At 39.8% G+C, this 22,360-nt stretch overlaps 1 protein-coding gene across 3 annotated transcripts in view; it reads left to right on the top strand.

The window, feature by feature from the left end:
* The window catches only part of ZCCHC7 (zinc finger CCHC-type containing 7), a 161,145-nt gene extending 141,105 nt beyond the window's left edge, over positions 1-20,040 (top strand). For all 3 annotated transcript variants that reach the window (XM_045021798.1, XM_045021799.1, XM_045021800.1), the window contains 3 exons: positions 6,112-6,207; positions 17,492-17,609; positions 18,516-20,040. In XM_045021798.1, coding sequence (XP_044877733.1) covers positions 6,112-6,207; positions 17,492-17,609; positions 18,516-18,976 — 675 coding nt within the window. In that variant the 3' untranslated portion in view covers positions 18,977-20,040. The remainder of the gene's footprint in view (positions 1-6,111; positions 6,208-17,491; positions 17,610-18,515) is intronic.
* Positions 20,041-22,360: the final 2,320 nt, after the last annotated feature.

Here is a 22,360-nt window from a genome sequence, read left to right as displayed (position 1 = left end):
GGACCAGTGAATAAATGCCACCACCTTTGGAGAAAATTGGGATGCTTTTTAAGCCAGGAAGATTTTGGAGCATTCAGGGAGTGAATTGCTGTTATCCATACTGTCTTGCATATATTCATTGTTCTGAACTTACTGAAATTTTTTTTGTCCATTTTACAGAAGCGACATCCTAAATGAATATTTTAGTGTTTTTCCCCTATTCGTAAGAGTATCAAAAGATTACATTCATTTCTTTCATATGTATAATTTTCTAGTTTTTGTCTCTTGGTTTCATCTTTTCACACAGTGAATTGTAGCTGCCATTTGCATCTATTTAAAATGCATTATATAAATGTCTACTTCTGGAGAAGACTATCCTGTCTTACCCCTTGTATTGTGGATTGAACAAGTTATATTTCTCCTTGTGGTTATTTGCAGGTGTTTGCTTTTCCAGACTATCCAATTAAAAAAAAAATCTAGTCATTGATTTGTTACTTACTAGGTATCATTTACAGAAAATATAACTGCATAATTCACTCTGCTTTAGTAACACTTATTTCATTGTTTCTGCTATGTAGCCTATTTTTCTGAGGTTTATAAACACACCTAAATATACTCATTCACAAGTTATACCTTGTGAATAAGAGGTCACAAGCCAGGTGCAATTTAAAACAAAAAATTAATGGTTGGTGGATTTGAACAACGAATTTTTGGATGTGTACAGTTTATGTAAGAATGTAAGAAATAAATTTGACAAGGAATTGGTCCACTAAAATAGTCTAATTGCTTTGGTGGTTGTGAGATTTTTAAGCCAAAATATTTAAGTTATGTACTTCACCTGCATACTAAACATGCTCTGTACATTTTTTTTCATGAGTTTTCATAAGGATTTTTACTACGTAGCATGTGTGACTTAATGATGCAATCACGCGATAGACTAGGAATACTCTAAAGACGACGTTCCGGTCTGTTGTGTACATAATACACGTTTCAAAAATCTGCCTAATTAAGGAATTACCCAGTGGAGTGGAAGTCTGTTGGGTACATGACATGGTTTAAAAAAAAAATCTTAGTATAATTACGACATTACATGTTAGCTGTTACTGGCAGTTTTGAATGTAGGGGAATGACCTATAGTTGCTATTGCTTCTCCTAAAGTATAAATAGATTATGATCTGTTTTTAAAGAGAAATGAAATATGCTTTTACAGTAATGCAGTTGTTGTGTCACTTCCTTTGCCGCGTTTTGCCCAGTTGTAGTGACATCTGTAGTATGTCATGATACAGTCAGACCCTCGTGCCTTGGTCTCTGAAAGCAGACATAGCAGCACTGATGTAAGTGAGTTTCACTCTCAGTTTCACATTTCCTTACTTGTCTTTTTGAGTAGCACATTTATGGCCTACAGCTGCAGTCCTCATTCAAAATACACCCATTGACTTCGATGGGAGGTTTGCCTGAGTAAGGACTGCAGGATCATCTGTGTTGCCTAGATGAAGGTTTTTTTTCTGATTAATTAGCATTTTAATTGTTGAGCACTAGAGAGAGAAAATACTCTCTCAGTAGAATGAAGTAAGAAATAGCAGCAGAAAATGGAATCTGCCAGTGAGATGGAAACATAACAATTGCCATACCGGATCATCCCATCTAGTCCCAATATTTTTTGACCAGCAGAGGCCAGTGCCAGATGCTTTAGCGGTGGTACCAGAAATCTTGCAGTGGGCAGCTATATAGGATAAGCTGTATAGACAGTTTCCAGAGAGTTTGTGTGTTGGGTGCTAAAGTGGACTCTACCTACAATGTTGTTTGGTGTACTCAGGAAAATAGGCTTTAGCCTTAAAACAGAGGCAGAATGGTGGCTGGTAAAAACTGATCTGTGTAAGAAGACAGTGACCTTGGTTTCAGCTAATGTAATTAATAGCAATTGAAACTTTTCACATTTTACTCAACTGTCAAAATCATTCCATTAGGTATTTGTGGATCATAGTAGACTTGGTTCTTTGGATGGGGTTCTCGCTGATAATCAAGTGGGAATCCGATATCTTAAATTATGTTTTCATGCAGTTTATTAGAGAATAATGTGGCTTGGAAGGACTTTGTAAGTGTCAGGTCTAAACTTTATTTAATCATTGCAGTTCTATGCATTATTCAAGTTGGATATATGTGTGTGTATAAATTTGAGTTATGGAGTATGCAGTTAAGCACTGTATTTTCCTTTAAAAGTGACATTATGTGCTTGACTGTGAAATGAATAAACTTGTCAAAAATGCAGTGTTCAATTCACATAGCATATTCTAGTGTAGTTTGGTCTCTCTGTGTGTAATCACACACATGCATTAATATAAAACTGAGACTAGAAGATTCTCTTTAATTAGTGAGATTTAGTCAGATTGCATATCCTGGGTAGTAATGAGCTTCATATAAGCAAACCCTCATTGGATCAAAGTCAGTTTAGATAAGGGCAGCTCAAGGTCACAGAGGGAGCTGCCCAGCAGGCCAATTTGCATAAAAAATTACTGTCAGAAATAGGCCACTGAGGCAGCCCTGGCATTTTGATCTCTTGGCCTTTGTCATGGAGATTCCTGGTTGAGAAGAGAGGAAGGCCAGTGTCCCAGATAATGATTAACTGTTTTAATGGCATTCATTCATTCATTCCGCACTAACTACTCATGCAGAAAAAAGGGTTATGTAAAATGACATTAGAAGAAAAATCATTTGTAATCGTTGCATCGGGCTGCACTTTGAGGAGACATTAGGAGTAAATCCGTGGCGTGGTAGGCTTATGCTTTATCTTCTGATATTTACTGAGTTTACTGGTGCATGAAAAGCTTTCAGCAAGAATAGCAGATGGGATGGACCTTTCATAGGTAATACTATCTACCAGGTTATTACTTCTATATATTGATAGTGAAGTAATCTCCTAGATATCACCCTACAAATATAGATTATTTAAATGTTTGTAACAAAAAAAATAACATAGAGGAGCTACTTTCATGAATGCTTTATTTTGTACCCATTGGATTGGAGTCCTTAGATGCTTTTTTAAACCTTAAATAATAAGAAAATAGAGGGCTTAAAAACATACAGGTTCCCCTTGTGTTTGGCTTTTGGAAAGCCGTAGAGATGTGTATAGTTGTAATCTGAACAGTAAGTATTCGGTTTAATTTGTCTCTTTAAATCTGACCTTTTCTATTTGCTAAACACAAGGGAATGTTGTATGGAGCTTTTTTCGTGTCACATGAGCATACATTCCTAATGCAGTGAATACTCTCAAGGATTCTTGTTAGACCTTGTACAGTACAATAAGAAAAGCTTAACATCCCTCTCTTTCCACCACTGAGTTCTGATGTACAATTGTTTTCTAATGAAGAAGACCTATTCAGAGTGCCATCCTCTTTTCTTAGTAGCATGGTGTACTGTAGTTGGTTAAAAGATAGCATGCTGATAACATTTATCATAGTAATTAAAGTTTTCAGCTCAAAGTGTTACTCAGATTAACAGCCAGACGTTTATCAGTCAGATCAGCGGAACATGAACTTCTGAGGAGAGCTGTCAGAGGCTGTAACTGCTAAGAACTTCAAGTGCTAGTGTTGACCCATCTTTAAATAGAAGAAAAGACACAAACTACAGAAGTACACACATAATTTATGAGCTGGGAGGATTACTTTTATCTTGAACTGTAAGATTTAACTACTGGATTAGAGTGAAGGAGTCTATAAGTACTTTTTATTTATTCATTTAGTCATATAAATTACTAGCATTATCACTGGCAGACATGCTAAATTCTATGCTAGCAGTATCATTCTGATCCTTAAGTCTGGTGTTTATTTAACAAATCGTGTCTCAAGAGAGAAGAAACCCTGATTTTTCTTTTTCAAAATAAAGTTATGTTGTTTTAAGCTTCCTGTAAATTTTAATAGATATTTTAAATACATACAACAACAGTAGTCTAAATTGTTTTATTGGCTAAATCCATGTAACTCCATTTGACAGTGCAAGGTGTAAAACCTCACTAACATTGTAACAGATACTTTAACATATGTTAATATGTGTCTCTGATGTGTCACAGTTGCAATTTCACATTCCAAATACATTACAAACTGTAAGAATAAGACCATTTAATCAAATTTCTCCAGTTGAAATATAACCCTTTTAAGGCTTACCGGTAATAGAAATATAGAGTCATTTGTAATATAATGCAGTTGATCTTCCCTTGACAGATACACTCCACAGATATTCTAGATGAAGAGTTCTCTCTAGTAGACAAGTGGTGACTGAAGTAACCAGAGATAGATAACCTGTTGCAGTTTCTTGGTCACATCACAATGTGAGCGTCAATTGACATAAGCCTTGTAAACGGATTTCATACACATAAAATTCTGTATGACGGCAGAGGGCGAAGGATCCAGATTATTTAATTTATTTCTCCTTCTAAGGAACTCTGTATTAGAACCCATGGAACTTTATTTCCCATGAGTGGCAGGGTATGGGATCCAAAAACTGGAACTGGCCAAACCTACTAGGGTTGAAGGCTTTGCACACCACCTGTTCAAAAACAGTTCGAATTTATGAATGTTTTTTTTTCTCCTGTACATTAAATCTGGGGAGGGCTTTTTAGCCTGTTCTATGTAGTAGACAGAATGTCCAAAAAGCTAGGCTGGCACAAGTGCGTGGCCTGAACACATTATTACTAGCTCTATATCTTATCTACAGAGAGCGACAGACTATATATTTGTTGTTTTATATGAGATTTTCTCTTTTTGTCTTTGTGCTCCTTTTGTCACAAACACTGGTTTTCATTCTCTCTGATGTTTGCTCCATGTTTATACTGTTTTTCATTGGACATGTCCTTTCTCTGATTCTTTATTCACAGTGTGTAGTGAATGAAATGTGAACTGAGTTAAATGAATCTGAAGCGTGCTTTTAAAGCCATGTGGGTTCAAAATGTGGTGAAACAAGCTTGTCCTGTCCTACCAAAAATGTGGTCAGATGCATAAAAGATGATCAAGGAATAATCCTGTAGTTTCTATCTATTTTACAAGCATCACTATAATTCCTCTGTAAAGAAAGAATATGCAGTGGCATTAGAAGTATTAATGGGAGGTAAACACAATGAGAGGTTTGAAAGAAAAAAGCATCCCTTGCAATAAAAAAATATTGGTGAGTTCTTTGAAATCTCACACATTTTCCTGTGTTCCACTGGAATGAATAATAAAGGAAAATAGGTGGAGCTTTAAGTTAATTGGATTCTGTTTTGACCAGTTTTCATAGAACCTTTATTCCATCCCCCTTCCTTGGCAGATATGCCAACTCTGATTAAACAAAGGTTTTTTTATTGTTTTCTATTAAATAAGTGTGTGTTTATAACCTAGAACATATACATGTGTGCTCATGCATGCCCTTGAAAACATATGTGGTGGTACTCTGAGCAAAGTTATTATTTACTGGCTCTGGATTTAAAAAATAAAGCTGCCTGACCCATTGAGTTCAGTTTAGTGTTCCAAATCTTTCTTTGCATTAAAAAATTGTTCTGACTTCAAACAACTAAACACAATAATTTAATTTGGTGTTTGGTGGAGATTCAGATCCACTAGATTGACTTGAAAATTGACATTGGCAGATTCTGTTCAGTGACTGAGGGGAGGGGGCAGGGGAGGTGGAGGGTGAGAGGAAATATGAGTGTGGTAGATTTAGACTATGTATCTCTCTCAGAAGACCTTCCCCATATTGCCTTAAGTGAGTCCTGCTGGGAGGGACTAGTTTTGCAATACACCAATGCTCCTATCCAGCTGGTGGATGTAATATCTGATGGCCCTGGTTGTTCCCTGAGGATAGTGGGACATCTGCAAAAAAGAGAAAGAGAAATCAGCAGCCTACTTTCCTGTATTGAGAGTCGAAATAAAATGGCTTTATGGAATTGACATTGAAGTTTCCTGTCCCATTTGATTTTGGTTATCAAGGTTTAATTTGCTCTGTAATATTACAGTAACATGAGCAACTTGCTCCTTTTTCCAAACTTCTTGCTTGCAGCTGGAACGCTGTTGATTTAGACAGCTTTTTGTTAAGATTATTTTAATTGTAATTCAACATTTGGAATTCACTAGACCTAAATCTCACCTGTTTTCCATATTGCAGACCAGACCAGGATCAATCAAGAAGTCCAGTTCGTACTCTGAGCATTCTGCATTGGTGTACTGCTACAACTGCTCCCAGAAAGGACATTATGGATATGTAAGTCTCAGTAGTCTCTGGCTAAATGTGAAATGTATCCGTCTTATACATATGCTTATCTTCACTATGGTGTGTGGTTGGAGGAATGAGCTGAAAGACTCACGCCAGCACTGTAGACAGAACAACGGTAATTAAATATTTGTGATCTTGCAGCATTGTTAAAAATAATTGGATGCCACTGTAAAATGATCTGGAACAGATAAAAGAAGAAACACCGTAGGCTAATTTTTAAAAACGTGTGTGCATGCGTGTGTGTGTTACAGAGAGAGAGCATATATATGGAAGAAATGGATAGTTGCTGTAGGGATTTAACCTTAAGTTCTCCTGGGGTGGAATATTGTTGAAATATTCAGTCTCTCCACTTTAGTCAGCCAGACTATTTCAAATTGGCAGGATTTGGTACTCCCAATTGTTCTGACATTGGGATAGGTATATATTAAAGTACCATAGAAGGAGTCCCAAAACCATGCCTTGAAGCAGTGCCATCTGATTAGAAATTCCCCCAGCCCAGCCAACTTTCCAGGCCATTTAACCACCAGTTTTCATACAGAAAAAATGGATGGTTTCTAACCTGTAACTTAATGTCTCTTATTGAGTTTCATATAATTTCTTTATTAGGGAACAAATTTTGCAGGAGATGAGGGCATTTAGCACCTTACAGGATCAGTTCCTTGATATATATTTTGATTGTCAGTATCCTTACACAACAGGTGGAGCTCTGCACCTGTAGACACACAAAACAGGTGCTGTCATCTTAACTTTGCTGTGAAATATGTCAAGGGGAAATTTTACAGTGAGAAACAATATTGATAGAAAATCCACATTTCTAGTGTCTTGAAAGCTTTAGGTTCATGCTTTTCTAAAGCCTATGGATAGTATTCACCCAGACCCCCAAACACTCCTTCCTTCCCTCCTAACTGTTGTACATGGCAAATGCTGTGCCTAGGTGGACATGTTTTTCAGCATCACAAACAGAATAGGGTATGTTGTTTTCAAGGAGTTTCAGTCCTCATATGAAATGGTATTAGGGAAATAAGGCAGTTAAAGGTCAATCAGGTTAATTAGGGCTACCCCTCCAGCAGACTTAAAAGTTAAATGAAGAACTTTAAAATTGGTGCATAACTTTACTTGGAGCCAGTGTAAAGATTTCTAGATTGGAGTGCTGTATTGTGACAAACATGTACCTGTTAGGAAATCTGCTACACTTTGGATAAAGTGTGTCCTTCGGAGTGGGGAGGGACCCCAGAAAATAGGCAACTGCAATAATCCAATCTGTATAAAATATGAGCATTAGTCATCAGCCCTATGTCATTCATATTGAGCAGCAGTCACAAGCTTGGCAGTAGTTCTCAGATGGTACAAAGCGGTCTGCCTAATGATAGATCTAAGGTGCAAGTCATCTGCTTTAAGATGTAATGATGAATCTGCTGATAGTATGACACACTAACATTTATTCCTGTAGTTTGGTCTGTCGTTGCTCAATCTAGGATTTCAGACTTTAATTATCAGAACCTTCTACAAAGGAAATGTTGAAATTATTGGTCACATTTGTTATCTATAAACAGAATAAAGTCCAAACCAGTAATATATATATACTTGGTGCTTTAAAAGAGCTTATATCACAAAGTTGAAAATAATTATGAGCCGAAACATTTGGGAGAAAAAATTTAAACAGAAAACATGAATGATAATTCAGAAGTGTTAAAATGTTCTTGATGCCCAAAAAGTCACAATCAAGAGAGAAGACCACAGTGGTTAAAAAAATTAACCTGGCTTAGAGAGGAAGTGAAAAAATAAAACACTGTAAACAAGGAAGTGAAAGTTGATAGTAATGAATGTGTAAATCAGAAAATTGGGAATTGTAGAAAATTGATAAGGGAAGTAAAAGGACACAAGAACAAAATTATGCCCAGCGGAATTCAGGACAAAGAGAAGAAGTTTTTTAAGAATATTGGGAACAAAATGAATACTAACAACGTTATTGGTCCATTATTAGATGGAAATGGTAGAATTGTCAATAATAAAGCATAAAAGATGGAAGTGTTCAAAACATATTTATAAAATATTCATATCAGATAATGATGATGAAATAATTTCCTTTCCAACAGCAATTAAGGATGATGTTAAACTGCAGCTACTAAAGCTAGACATTTTTAACTTAGCAGAACTGGGTGACTTGCAACCAAGAGTATTAGAAGAGCTGGCCAAGGAGCTATCTCAACTATTAATGTTGATTTTCAATAAATCTTGGAACACTGTGGAAGGTCCAGAGGACTAAAATGATAGCTAAAATTTTAAAAAGGGTAAGCAGGGTGATCCAGGTAATTGTAGAGCGACCTGCCTGACATTGATTCCAGGCAAAATAATGGATACGGGACTTTATTAATAAAGAATTAAAGGAGGGTGATATAATTAATGCCAATCAGCATGGTTTTATTACAAATAGATCTTGTCAAATTAACTTGATACCTTTTCTGATGAGATTGCAAATTTGGCTGATAAAGGTAATAGTGTTGATGCAATAGACTTCTTTAAGGTGTTTGACTTGGCATCACATAACATTTTGAGTAAGAAATTAGAATGATACATAATTAAAATGGCACTCTTTAAATTGTCAAAGATATAACAAGATCCAATGGCTGGAAGTTGAAGCTGGACAAATTCAGATTAGAATTAAGGCACAAATTTTCAACAGTGTGAGTAATTATCCATTGGAACAATTTACCAAGGTCTGTGCTGGATTTTCCATCACTGGAAACTTTTAAATCGGGATTGGATGTTTTTTGTAAATAAGATGCTCTAGTTCAAACAGAAATTAATTCAGGGAAGACCTATGGCCTTTGTTAGGCAGGAACAGAGATGAGAATATCTCAGTGGTCCTCGCAGACTTTATAATCTGTGAATCTATTACCTTTGTTTAAAGCCTGATAGAACCACCCCAAAACCAGGATAGTTTTACCATCCCACAAACGGAGCTAACCACACCTGGCAGGAGTAAACTCCCATGGGACACAGTCCTGCAAGCTAGCAAAACCCAAAGAAAAGGACTTAGTTCACTCAAAATAGAGTTGAAACAAGGTGGGACTCTGAGAAGGAATCTTCAGTCGTGACTTGTTATAGGACCTGAATACGTGTAGACAACCCACAGCCAACTGCAACAAGGTGTATGGGAGACTAGCAGCCATTTAGCAGGGTCTGAGCCATGAGGATGAAATCTGTGTTTTTTTACCCACTCGACTTGACCCCATTGTGGGTGACACATCTACTCGCAATCATATTTCCCTGTGAAAGATTGCTGCAAAAGTGAATTCTGTGGCAATTGTAAGGGTGTGGAGTCCCCGTGCATAGTTTTCCACACATTTTGCCCCCAACTCAGCAGAAGGGTATTGTGTTTGCAGCCTTGTGCATCGTCAGAGCAGTTAAGAATTCAGTCCTTTGTAATTAAAGAATGTGTCATTCACACTTTGGCTTAAGTTGCTCTATTGTAAAAATTCCAGCTCGGAAGTGGCTGAAAGTACGGACAGTGGCCCTTGCAGACATCTTGGTAGTGTTGCACCTAGACACATGTAGTCAGTAGATAGAGTTCAAATCTACAAATCCCACAAACAAAGAGAGCTGGTTCATAAAGTAAGTACAAAAACCATTGCCCCTCTCAACTCAGGGTTCTAAGCAATGGACATCTCTGCCTGGGTTTAAAAAATCTGTCTTTAGAACAGAAAAAGGCTGCAGGAATGCCAAAATAACTAAATCTGCATAGTTTTCCTCAATTTGCTGTTTCCAAACCCCAAGAAGTAAATGACACACAGCAGAGTGCTCCTTTCCTTTAAAGCTGAAGTGTACCAAGGTGACTAAGGAGAGAGAAGGCTCAGATTATGGTTTTGTAAAGAACTATCTCAGCCAACGTTTTTCACAATCACCCATCATATTTTAAGCTACCTCTTACTCCAGTTGATGAAATCTGAAATACTCAGTACTTGCTAGAAATTTAGGGATTCACTAGACTTTCACCATTCCCAAAAACTGAAGCAACAGCAAAAGGTAGTTAATTGCTAGAGTTAACAGGACCATTTCCATCGATAAGATCATCGTAGGCCAACACACTTCCCCCATTGTTTTTAGATGTGGAAATACTTGGACATATGCTTAATACAGCATGGATGCCTTGAGCTTACAATTGCCATAGACTTAAGTTACCATATTATCTGTTTACATTTTTTTTTAAACTGTCGCTTCCAAGAATGCTCCATTTCATTACAATCTATACATCCAAGCCATCTATTGGAACAGGCATAACGAGGACTAATTTTTAAGGGTCTCACCATTAAGTGTAATAACTTCCCACATTAATCAGTGACAACCCATTGCATTATTCAGATTTTGCGGCAGGTTTTGCATGTAACAAAACTAAGGAACTGGGTAGTGTCTGCAGATGTGCCTTGCATTCACATTCAAATGTGTCAATCAGATAGAAAATACCTCCGTTGGGTTAGTAGCAGGCTGTGCTTTCAGTCCTATGTGGGTTACCTGTAGTGCTGAAAAATGCCCCAAGAGTATTTAATGGTACAAAGTGTGTGGCAGTGTATTTGAAAGAGAAGGGTGTGGGAAAGTGCATGCTGTAAACTATTGAGATGATTATTCAATGCGGTGAAGTTAAAAGAGGAAGCAGAAGTGCTGGTTTTGGAGCCATGTGCATTTCATCCACTAGGGCTTTACTGTCAACATAGTAACAACATGAAAACTAACGAAAGGGCCATCTGTCTGCCGCACAAGCCCTAGACTTGGTGCAGCATCTCAGAACAGACCTGAGGGAGTGTGTTTCACAGCCATCAAAGAAGATAACTGTGTCTTTGCATTACTTGTCTAAAACAGTATCACCGCTGCTTTTGAGTAAATATTTGGCAATTTTTTGGCTTAATGTTTCCTTTCACTTGCTCTCTTCCTAGGCTTCTCTCATCTTAAACCTTGGCCAAGTGTATAATATGCATCTCTGAAGCGTTTTTATGTACTAAAGATGCAGTTATGCTTCTCTGTCTCTTTATACCTGAGTGGTGCAACTGGAATTGGGGCATGTGAGAGCTGGGATTATGCAAAGAGCAGAATCCTGTGCTTTATAGAGACTCAAACTGTCTCTCTCCACCACTTAGTTTTACATTGAATTATTGCATTAGGAGGACTGGCTCATGCCACTCAAATTTAAAAGATGCTTTTTTCCTACCTATGTCTTAACATTTCATCATACAGGCATTGTTTCAAACAGACCTCATAGGAAGAGGAGGAGCGTTAGTTGCTTAACATGGGAGGGAATCCTTTATCCCCTTTTCTCAGGGGCTGCCTTGCACTTTTCAATATTCAGAAGAATCTAATAAGTGGTGAAAGCACCATGTTGGAGGCAAGAATAGGAAAAAGTTTGGGATTTGTAATTATCAGTAGTTAGACACAGATTACAAATTGCAACAATATATATTGCATGCCAGAAAAGGGAGTAGATTGATTCTGAGACCTACAAATTTCTATTGGAGAACAGCCATATTGGAGTCCTTATCCAGCGGCTCTGTGGTTGGGGGACATGCCTCCCCCAGTCTCAAAAAAGAAAACTGTTTTAGAATTCTGTAGAAAAATTCAGAAGTAGTTCTGATTTGTTTGTAGGCATTTCACCTGTCTTTGCTGTCTGTCCCATCACACTCCCTTAAAGTGGCCTATTTAAAGATAGCTGAAAAAATACTTCAGTGTCCTCCTCTTGATCTTTCCCAGCAGTAACCAGTTCATTAGCCATTCTACAGCCCCCCTGCTCCACATTTATTCTGCTAATATGTGTTTTGAGGAGTTTGGCAGGAGGGCTACGATCTTGACATGTCAGGTACTGATTACTGCTGGAAACAGCTTGCTAAATGTATTGTGCCAAATAATCAGTGCTTGACCTGGAATGGAAATCTTGTGGTCCAATATGTATCTCCTTCTTGGATATTCCTATTGTGTAATAGAATCCTAGAACCACAGAGTTAGAAGGGACCACAGTGGACATGTAGTCCAACCCCCTGCCAAGATGCAGGATTTGTTGTGTCTAAACCATCCAAGACAGACCATCCTACCCAGCCTCCTTTGGAAAACCTTCCATGAAGGAGCAGCCGCAATCTCTTCCATGGTCCTACTGTTCTTACAGTTCGAAAGTTTTTCCTGAGATTTAATCTAAACCTTCTATGCTGTAGTTTGAACCCATTGTCTCTTGTCCTGCCCTCTGTGGCAAGAGGGAACTTTTCTTTTTTTATGGCAGCCTTTCAAGTATATGAAAACCGTTATCATGTCCCACCCCCTTAATCTTCTCTTTTCCAACTAAACATACCCAGTTCCTTCAGCCTTTGCTCATCTGGCTGCATTCCATCCCTTTGATCATCTTTGACACTTGCCCCTGGATCCTTTCCAGTTTCTCTGCAACTTTTCTATATGTTGGTGACCAAAACTGGGGCACTACTCCAGGTGAGGCCTAACCAGCACTAGTAGAGCGGTACTATCGCCTCCTATGACTTGCATGCTATGCCTCTGTTAATGCAACCTAACGTTGCATTTGCTTTGTTTGCAACAGCATCTCATTGCTGGCTCATGTTGAGATTCTGGTCCACCACAACTCCCAGATCCTTCTCAGCAGCGCTGCTGCCAAGCCAGTTTTCCCCCGTCTGTATTTGTGCATTTGATTTTTCTTCCCTAAATGTAGCACCTTACATTTGTCTTTACTGAATTTCATTTTGTTATCTATAGGCCAATTCTCCAATTTATCAAGACCCTTTTGAATTTTAGCTCTAGCCTCCAAAGTGTTGGCAGCCCCCTCCCTCAGCTTTGTGTCATCTGCACATTCGATCAGTATGCTCTGTATTCCTACATCTCTGTCATTAATAAAGTAGGGCTGTCACGCGATTAAAAAAATTAATTGCGATTAATCGCACACAAAAAATTAATCGTGATTAATCACGTTATTAAACAATAATGGAATACCATCTATTTAAATATTTTCTGATATTTTCTGCATTTTCAAATATATCGATTTCAATTATAGCACAGAATACAAAGTGTACAGTGCTCACTTTATATTTATTTTTTATTACAAATATTTGCACTGTAAAAAACAAAAGAAATAGTATTTTTCAATTCACCTCATACAAGTACTGTAGTGCAATCTCTTTATCATGAAAGTTGAACTTATAAATGTAGAATTATGTACAAAAAAATAACTGCATTGAAAAATAAAACAAACCTACAAGTCCACTCAGTCCTACTTCAGCCAATCATTCAAACAAACTTGGTTACAATTTGCAGGGGATAATGCTGCCTGCTTCTTGTTTACAATGTTAACTGAAAGTGAGAACAGGCACATGCATGGCACTGTTGTAGCTGGCATCGCAAGATATTTACATGCCAGATGCTCTAAAGATTCACATGTCCCTTCATGCTTCAACCACCATTCCAGAGGACTGGTGCATCCATGCTTCCATGCTGATGATGGGTTCTGCTTGATAACGATCCAAAGTAGTGTGGATTGATACGTTCATTTTCATCATCTGAGTCAGATGCCACCAGCAGAAGGTTGATTTTCTTTTTTGGTGGTTCGGGTTCTGTAGTTTCCGCATCTGAGTGTTGCTCTTTTACGACTTCTGAAAGCATGCTCCACACCTCGTCCCTCTCAGATTTTGGAAGGCACTTCAGATTCTTAAACCTTAGGTTGAGTGCTGTAGCTATTTTTAGAAATCTCACATTGGTACCTTCTTTGCGTTTTGTCAAATCTGCTGTGAAAGTGTTCTTAAAATGTCAATGTGCTGGGTCATCATCCAAGACTGCTATAACATGAAATATATGGCAGAATGTGGGTAAAACAGAGCCAAAGACATACAGTTCTCCCCCAAGGAGTTCAGTCACAAATTTAATTAACACATTATTTTTTTTAATAAGCATCATCAGCATGGAAGCGTGTCCTCTGGAATGGTGGCTGAAGCATGAAGGGGCATATGAATGTTTAGCATATCTGGCATGTAAATACTTTGGAACGCCAGCTACAAAAGTGCCATGCAAAAGCCTGTTCTCACTTTCACGTGACATTGTAAATAAGAAACAGACAGCAGCATCTCCTGTAAATGTAAACAAACTTGTTTGTCTTAGCGATTGGCTGAACAAGAAGGAGGACTGAGTGCACTTGTAGGCTCTAAAGTTTTACATTGTTTTGATTTTGAGAGCAATTAGGTAACAAAAAAAATCTACATTTGTAAGTTGCACTTTCATGATAAAGAGATGGCACTACAGTACTTGTATGAGGTGAATTGAAAAATACTATTTCTTTTGTTTTTTACAGTGCAAATATTTGTAATAAAAAATAAGGTGAGCACTGTACACTTTGTATTCTGTGTTATAATTGAAATCGATATATTTGAAAATGTAGAAAAACATCCAAAAATATTTAATAAATTTCAATTGTTATTCTATTGTTTAATAGTGCGATTAATCGCGATTAATTTTTTTGAGTTAATTGCATGAGTTAACTGCGATTAATTGACAGCCCTATAATAAAGATGTTAAATAATACTGGACCAAAAACAGAGCTCTGTGGAACCACACTCGAGACCTCCTTCCAGTCTGACTTCATTTCATTAATAGTTACTTGTTGTTTGCGGTTGTTTAACCAATTATGTATCCGCTTAATGGCAGTTCTGCTGAGACCGTATTTCTCCAGCTTATTTATCAGAATATCTTGTGGGACTGTGTCAGAAGCCTTACTGAAATCCAGGTATACTATGTCCAGTGCATTCCCCCATCCATCAAACCAGTTACCCTGTCAAAGAAGGAAATCCAGCTGGTTTGGCAGGATTTCTTCTTGGTAAATCTATGCAATAATAGCACTACACTTAAAATAACTCCCTGCTTTACCTCTTGCTTTGAGACTGTTACACGGCAATATGTCTTAGGGCTTGTCTACACTTGAAATGCTACAACAGTGCCGTGGTGCTTCAGTGTAGACACTACCTACCCTGATGGGAATGATTCTCCTGTCAATGTAGGTAATCTAACTCCCTGAGAGGCGGGGTGGCTGGGTCGACGGAAGAACTCTTCCATCAGCCTAGCACTGGCTACACCCGGGGATAAGTCAACTTAACTGCTCAGGGGTGTGGATTTTTCACATCCCTGCGCGACATAGCTGGATTGACCTAACTTCTTAGTATAGACCAGGCGTCAGTAAACTTTTACACTAGTCTAATCTTCATTCTCACTGACACACGCTTTTCTTTCAAAACTGCCTTCCATTTGCATGAGCACTGAATGCAGTATGGCTAAGCTTCCCCAGCTACCGTTTTAAATGTCCGTCGAGATAGAGCCCACATAACTGAGATCACATAACCCTAAAGTCTGAGAGCTTTTTGTGTTGGTCACTCTGTTCACCAGCTCCTGCCTGTTAGTCAGTTTTCATGCTTGTACATAGTGTCAAGGTTTGCAAACTTTCAGGGAACATATCACAAAGATAATGTCATGGGGGTGAGGGGGAGGATATCAGAGATGTCAGTGTTGATACGTCATATCTACACACTGTGCTTTCTAGACTTTTGCTGCATATTTGACAGTATTAGTGTACTGATTTGTTCAGTGGAAAAAGAGAAAAAGTCAAAGATGAAATATTTTGGCATATTTTGTCAGCTAGCTGTGCAGAGGGCCAGCACAAGTCTTGAGTGGGATTTAAGTTGGGTATGGGGGCAAATTTCACCTTAACAGATCATTAATAACATTGCAAGCTTACGCTATAGACTGTAGACTTCTTGAAAACCTGAGACAAAGACTCTGATCCAAGACCAACACAACTTGCAAAGTATCTATCAAAAGGAATAAAGAAAGGAGGGTTGGAAGATGAAATCACTTAGATGGCAGAATAAAGGTGGTTTGAGTTCCTTAATTGTGAATTTGGATATTTTCAAGTGTTTGGAGTTCTTGGACATTTGATCTTTTAACTTTCCTGATTTTTAATGTGTTTTTTTGTTTGTGTGTGGGGGGTTTCCTGACTGCAGTGTGCTAATAAGGATTTTTACTCTTAAGTTACTGAAGTGTTCTCTGAACCTTAGCTTTACTTCAGCCAAGTTCTTTATCTGAATAGGAACCAGAGTAGTTAGAAATTTTAAAAAATGCATTCAGCTGCCAAGTACACTGCTGCCAGTTCGGGATATAGTGCCTCATTTAATCTTGGCCCAAAGACCAAGGAAATCCTAGCTGAAGACATTTCTAGTGTGTTGTAGATCTAAAGTGTATAGGAGGAAGAATGAGGTCGCGTAGGAAGAATAGATTGTAGAGTTGGCAGTACCAAAGTCTTGAAAGAAAGCTGCTCAGCATCTGCTGGGGACTTCACAAAAGTGAAAGCTACTGGTGATTTCATGAGAGCTACAAGACAGACTTAATTAGATTTGTGCAATGTTCAGAGAGGAAAAGAATCACACCTCCAAGAAATTTACAAGCAAAACAAAGCAGCAATTAGTATCACATGGCACCCTGAATAAGTGCAGTCAGGGTTATAGGAAGCAATACAAGTTTAGCCAGATTGGCTATCAAGACAGCAATAACACGGAATTTGTACGATTGCACGATTCGTATTTGCCAATCTGTGAGATTGATGAGCCTCACTATAAGTGAGATTGTGAGTACAACTAAACCAATCAGTTTCTGTGACTCAAGATTCTAGACTTTCCCATCTCATCTCTTCTTCACACCACGTCTGATGTATTTGCAGGCGAAGTCTCCTGCAGAACGTGTTTTGATTCAGTATCTTTCAGAAAGTTAATTTCGCCAGATCCCCTCAATCAATCAATTCATTTTTTTGTACAGCACCTGCCTACGGTGTGCCCGACTCTAGCCCTTCACTTCTGTGTGTACTACATTTGCTACATAACTTTATAAATCAAAATAAGAGCAGGTTTGTAATAACCGATGGGAGACATGGGATTCCATCTGTCACACCCCTAGCTATCAGAGGAGAGTAACAAAGAAGTTGAATAAATATTTAAATAAATGTTGCTTCATAGGCACAGTTGTGATACAAATATACGCAGGGCTATTGGAAACTTATACAATTTTCAGGATTTAAAGAACTGAAGGCCAGATCCCCAGCTGGTGTAAATCAACATTGAGACTTCAGTGGAATAAACCTGATTTATACCCTTTGAGATTCTGGCCTGGAGAATCTGGTTTATTTCCTTAACTCTGAAATCAATAATCCAAAGCTTAACAAGTTGTCACAGCATGTAGTAACCTAAAATGTGATTTGCAGGAGTGCTCAGAGAAGCGGATGTACAATGGGGCATTCCCTTCTTCCCCATTCATCTACTACTATGATGATGAGTATGACATCAAGAGGAGAGCTCAGAGGGCAAAGAGAAAGGTTGAAGGTATGGTATATTTTGTGAAATACTTCTTACTGACCATCACGTTTTTAAGTGGTCTCTAATCAGGGTACATTGGTATACTTACTGCTTTTTGTTAGGCATTTTGTAATCTTGGCTTTCTCCATGTTGTGGAAGATGATGATGGAGATTATCTCAATCAACAAGCAGGGCAAGGTTGATGAGTTTAGTAACCTCAATCTGTTCCTGAAATTCATTGTTCCAAGCCTCTAAAAGGAAGTACTTTAACCCCAAAAATCTCACTGGCCTTAAAATGGTTATAAACTGATGGGGAGTGTTCTCTGAATTGTAAATTATGTTTTTTTAAAAATCTGTTACCAAAAACAATTACAATGAAAAAAAATATATAGATAGATATATGAATGGCCACTTTCTACAATGAGACCACTTGTGGAGGAAGGTACTACTCAACATGAGTAAAACTGGCAGGGTCTGGTCATTACTCTGTCCAAATCTCTGAAAACGCATCTGTAGAACAGGCGTATCTACTTCACAGCCAGATCAGCAATTTTTGGACTGCAGAATTTTGACTATAGAAATGTCCGAGGTAAAATGGCACCGTTTGACTTTCCAATCCCAGATTGAATATATGGGTCTTCCAAAGATCATCGTTTTTTAAACTGAGCAAATTTCATATGAAGTCACTGAGAGAAAATGATTATGAAAACCCACAGTATCACTTTTTTGGCTGTAACTGCACTTTAAAATGACATGACGATAAACTTCTGGCTTACCCAGTGTTTACCAAAATGTCTGAGTTTTATCTAGGTCCTCAGATTTTTACATACCAGGTCAATTGCTGACCCCCAAACTGCAAACAGAGCTGTGGTTTTCCAGGGTTGTGGTTCTGGCCTCTTAGTGACCATTAAAAGAAACTATTCTATTTTACAGAACTTCAAGAAGCCGGCCTTTTGCCAGTGCAGTTCAAGAGGCTGCGCAAGGAGGAAGAGCGTAGGGGACAGTGTCTTAAGAAAAAGAAAAACCTTTGGAAAGAGCATGTCAAGAGTCCTAAAGAAGAAAAGCGCCACAAAAAGGCCAATAAGAAGTCCTGGGCAAAGGAACACAAAGAGAAGAAACACAAGAAAGACGCCCAAAGGAATAACGACCAGGAGGAGGACTTTCCTAGGGGGGGTAGAACACATTCCCCTAAGGGCAGCACAAAGCATCACAGCTCTGCCTTCTCTCCTCATGGCAGGAAAACAAAAACTGGCCAGGAGCTGCTGGATGCAGCTAAAAAGAAGAAGAAAAAGAGAAGGCAGAGAAACAAAAAGGACAGTAGTTCCACCATTGATGAGAGCTTATTCCTTATAAAACAGAGGAAAAAGAAATCAAAACAGGAATCCAGCTGCTAATCTGTCAACAGAAAGCTACGGTGGGAGGGGGGCGTAACTCACTACGGTTTTGCCATGGTATTTTTCTGACCCCGTGCTAAGATGTAGAATTTGAATCCACCTTTGCATAGAGGCTTGGACGTGTAAAACCAACACGAGAAAGAATACTGACCTTGTGACTCTCAGCTTCTGAAAGAGAGTATTTGCCAACGGGTAGAAGTGGTTCATGTACACGAGTAAAATCATACTGTATTTTTTGACAGTCCCTCTTTTTCTGTAGGTCGATGAAAGGTTGGGAACCTTTTTATTTTTGTTTGGGGTTTTTTTGTTTGGATGAATGAGGGAAAAGGTCCATAGTGGGGAGGTTTGGCCTTCTCTCCTTTGAGCGATTCCTTTTAAGAATGCTACACCTGTCAAAGTTCTGTAGTTGAGCAAATGTGATTCCCTTGCAGCCTGACTTTAAAGAGAGGCTTTCACACTGGGGAGACTTGGAGAAGGGGCAGGGAAGGGGAAAGTAAATAGCAATACAAAAAACAATCCTTTTGGTGAAGCATTTTCTTGCTTCTCACCCAGCTGGAGTCTGCAGTGACATTGTTGTATTGTACTTACAGCATGACAGTCGTCTGCTGTGGAAACTCATGGGATGTCACAAATTCATCATAATCACAGCATTGCAAGTTTAAGTATCAGGAGCAGAGGAACTACGAGGAAGCAAATCCTTGATTGAATAACAAATCTCTTTGCTAACTGGTAAGCAAGAGAAGTTCAATTAAAAAATATTACAAGCAGTTGGGTTGATATCTGGAATTAAAAATGCCATAGTTTTCCACAGTGTGGAAGTCCTGCTTCTTAAAAGATAAAATTATGTAGCCAAGCTATAGAATTGCAAGCAATTTACCTGCTTCCAGAAATAGAATGCCTAAGTTTAATGGCTTAATGGGTCTTTTTGTTTTGTTTTGTTTTGTTTTGTTTTTTAAGAGATGAAGTATTTTTTGTACTCAAAGAATTAAAAACTTTGTAAGGATAAATACTTTATCAAAGGAACCAACCAAATAAAGTTGTACATGGGGATACATGAAAAGATACATTGGTTATACATTTTCTTTTCAGGTAGAAAACAATACCTGGTTTTTGTTAACAAGATTAAATTATGTCAGTTCCGACCAAAAGGCTCTCTGCTATGGAATAATATAGATACCCTCTTCTAAGCACCTTTTCTAGCCTGAGCAAAACAGTAGCTAACAATAATGGCTTCATGGAGTTGGTATGTACTCCTTGAGAGAGTTCTGCTGGCTTTGAAACCTGTTGGATTTTGAAACGGAACAGGATGTGTGTTACCCTGTGTAGGCAAGCCCTTAGTTACATGGGGAAGATTGCCTTTATAGCTATACCAATATAATTATGCCCGTACAATTCCCCATGTGGACACTGTTATCCCAGGATAATTATGCTGGTAATTTTCATCGGCTTCTGGGTTGAAGGGATCACCTGGGTGAACGTAAGGATTTCAGTAGCCATATTCTTACATATCAGAGATTATTTGGAGCAAAAATAGACAAATATGAATTCATGTATCTCAGGCCCCAATTCCACTTCACATAAGATGTGTCCTCAGAGGTGGTTTCAAACTGATTTTTGTTTAACTCAATGCTGTATTTAAATGACAATTCTCTAGGGGCACTTGGAAAAAAATAATCACATGTAATTTCTTTAGTTCATTCTTGAAAAGACTTTTCCTTAATATCCATTCTGAGCCTCCTTCCCTATCTGGTGCATTTCACGTTCCTTTTCACTTCTCAGCAGACCATCCAGTCTGGAACAAAGGCCCTTGTGGGACAGCAAATTGCGGAGCTTTTCTTGCTTTGGATTGAATCCATCAGCCAACCCCCTAGCCTCTGTTCTGTCTCCGTGGTGTGGGGGTATGGCCAGGTAGCCCACGGCAAAGCAGCTGGGCTCCTTCAGAAGAGGAGAGTTTTCTGCACAGTATGAAGTGGTCTGCTCGTCACTCTCATGCAGTCAGCTCCCAAAGCCCAGGAAACAGCACCCAGCATAATGAGGTGTAAGTGAGCACCCAAAGGAACAGCATGGCCCCGTTCCTCAGGCTTGCACCCATATACAATGGGTACGTTCCAATGCTGGCTTCCCTCTCCACAAGTAATGGGCAGTCCAGGCACTGGAGATGCTGTTCCCATCTTCTGGGAAAACAAACATATTCAAAGCACACACGCAGTCCTGCATGAATGGAATTCATCCTGGCAGGGGGACTCCATGGGTATGTCTACACTGCAAGTAAACACCTGCTTCTGGCCTGTATCAGCTGATTTGGGCTCAAGGGGCTCAGCCTACAAGGCTGTTTTATTGCAGTGCAGATGTTCAGGCTCAGGGATCCTCCCTGCAATGGGAGAATCCAGAATTACCTCAGCAGTCAGCAATGAGTAAAAGGCCCCGGTGTGACGTGGCCTGTCATAAACGAGAGAGGCTAGAATGCGATAATTCAAGGGCAGGCAAACTTTTTGGCCTGAGGGCCACAATGGGTTTCCGAAATTCTATGGAGGGCTGGTTAGGGGAGGCTGTGCCTCCCCAAACAGTCAGGCGTGGCCCAGCCCCCACCCCCTAGCCGACCCCCCCCCCTGCTTCTTGCCCCTTGACAGCCCCCCTGGGACTCCTGCACCATTCAGCTGCCCCTGTTCCCTGTCCCCTGATGGCTGCCCCTGGGACCTCTGCCCCATCCACCCTTCCCTGTCCCCTGACCACCCCCACATCCCCCACCCCTGACCTCCCCCCGCCACCCCATCCAACCCCTCCTCTCATTCCTGACTACCCCCCCTGGGGCCCCTGCCCCATCCAACCACCCCTTCCTCCCTGTGCCCTGTCTGCCCCCCAGAACCTCTGCCCCTGACTGCCCCCTTTCGCCCCATCCAACTCACCATCACCTTCCTGACTGCCCCCCTGGAACTCCTGCCCCCATGTTCCCTGCCCTCTGACCGCCCCCACCCCATCCACACCCCTGCCCCCTGACCACCACCCCGAACTCCCCTGCCCTCTATCCCCCTGCCCCCTTACCGCACTGCCTGGAGCACTGGTGGCTGGCAGCACTACAGCCATGCCGCCCAGAGCACCAGGACAGGCAGCCGCACCGCCCGGCTGGACCCAGCCACGCCACCGCCTCACACAGAGCACCGAGTCAGGCCGGACCCTGCAGCTGCGCTGCCCCAGGAGCTCACAGAGCATTGCACCAGTGGCCGAGCGAGCTCAGGCTGCGGGGGAGAGGAAACGGCAGGGGAGGGGCTGGGGGCGAGCCTCCTGGGCCAGGAGCTCAGGGGATGGGCAGGAGGGTCCCGCGGGCCATAGTTTGCCCACCTCTGCGATAATTCATAGATTTTATGGCAGGAGTGACCATTACGA

This window comes from Mauremys mutica, chromosome 6 (assembly GCF_020497125.1).
Source record: "Mauremys mutica isolate MM-2020 ecotype Southern chromosome 6, ASM2049712v1, whole genome shotgun sequence".
In the NCBI taxonomy this organism is placed as follows: Eukaryota; Metazoa; Chordata; order Testudines; family Geoemydidae; genus Mauremys; species Mauremys mutica.
Note: the sequence above shows the minus strand (reverse complement) of the source record. Positions and strands in the feature narration are given on the sequence as shown.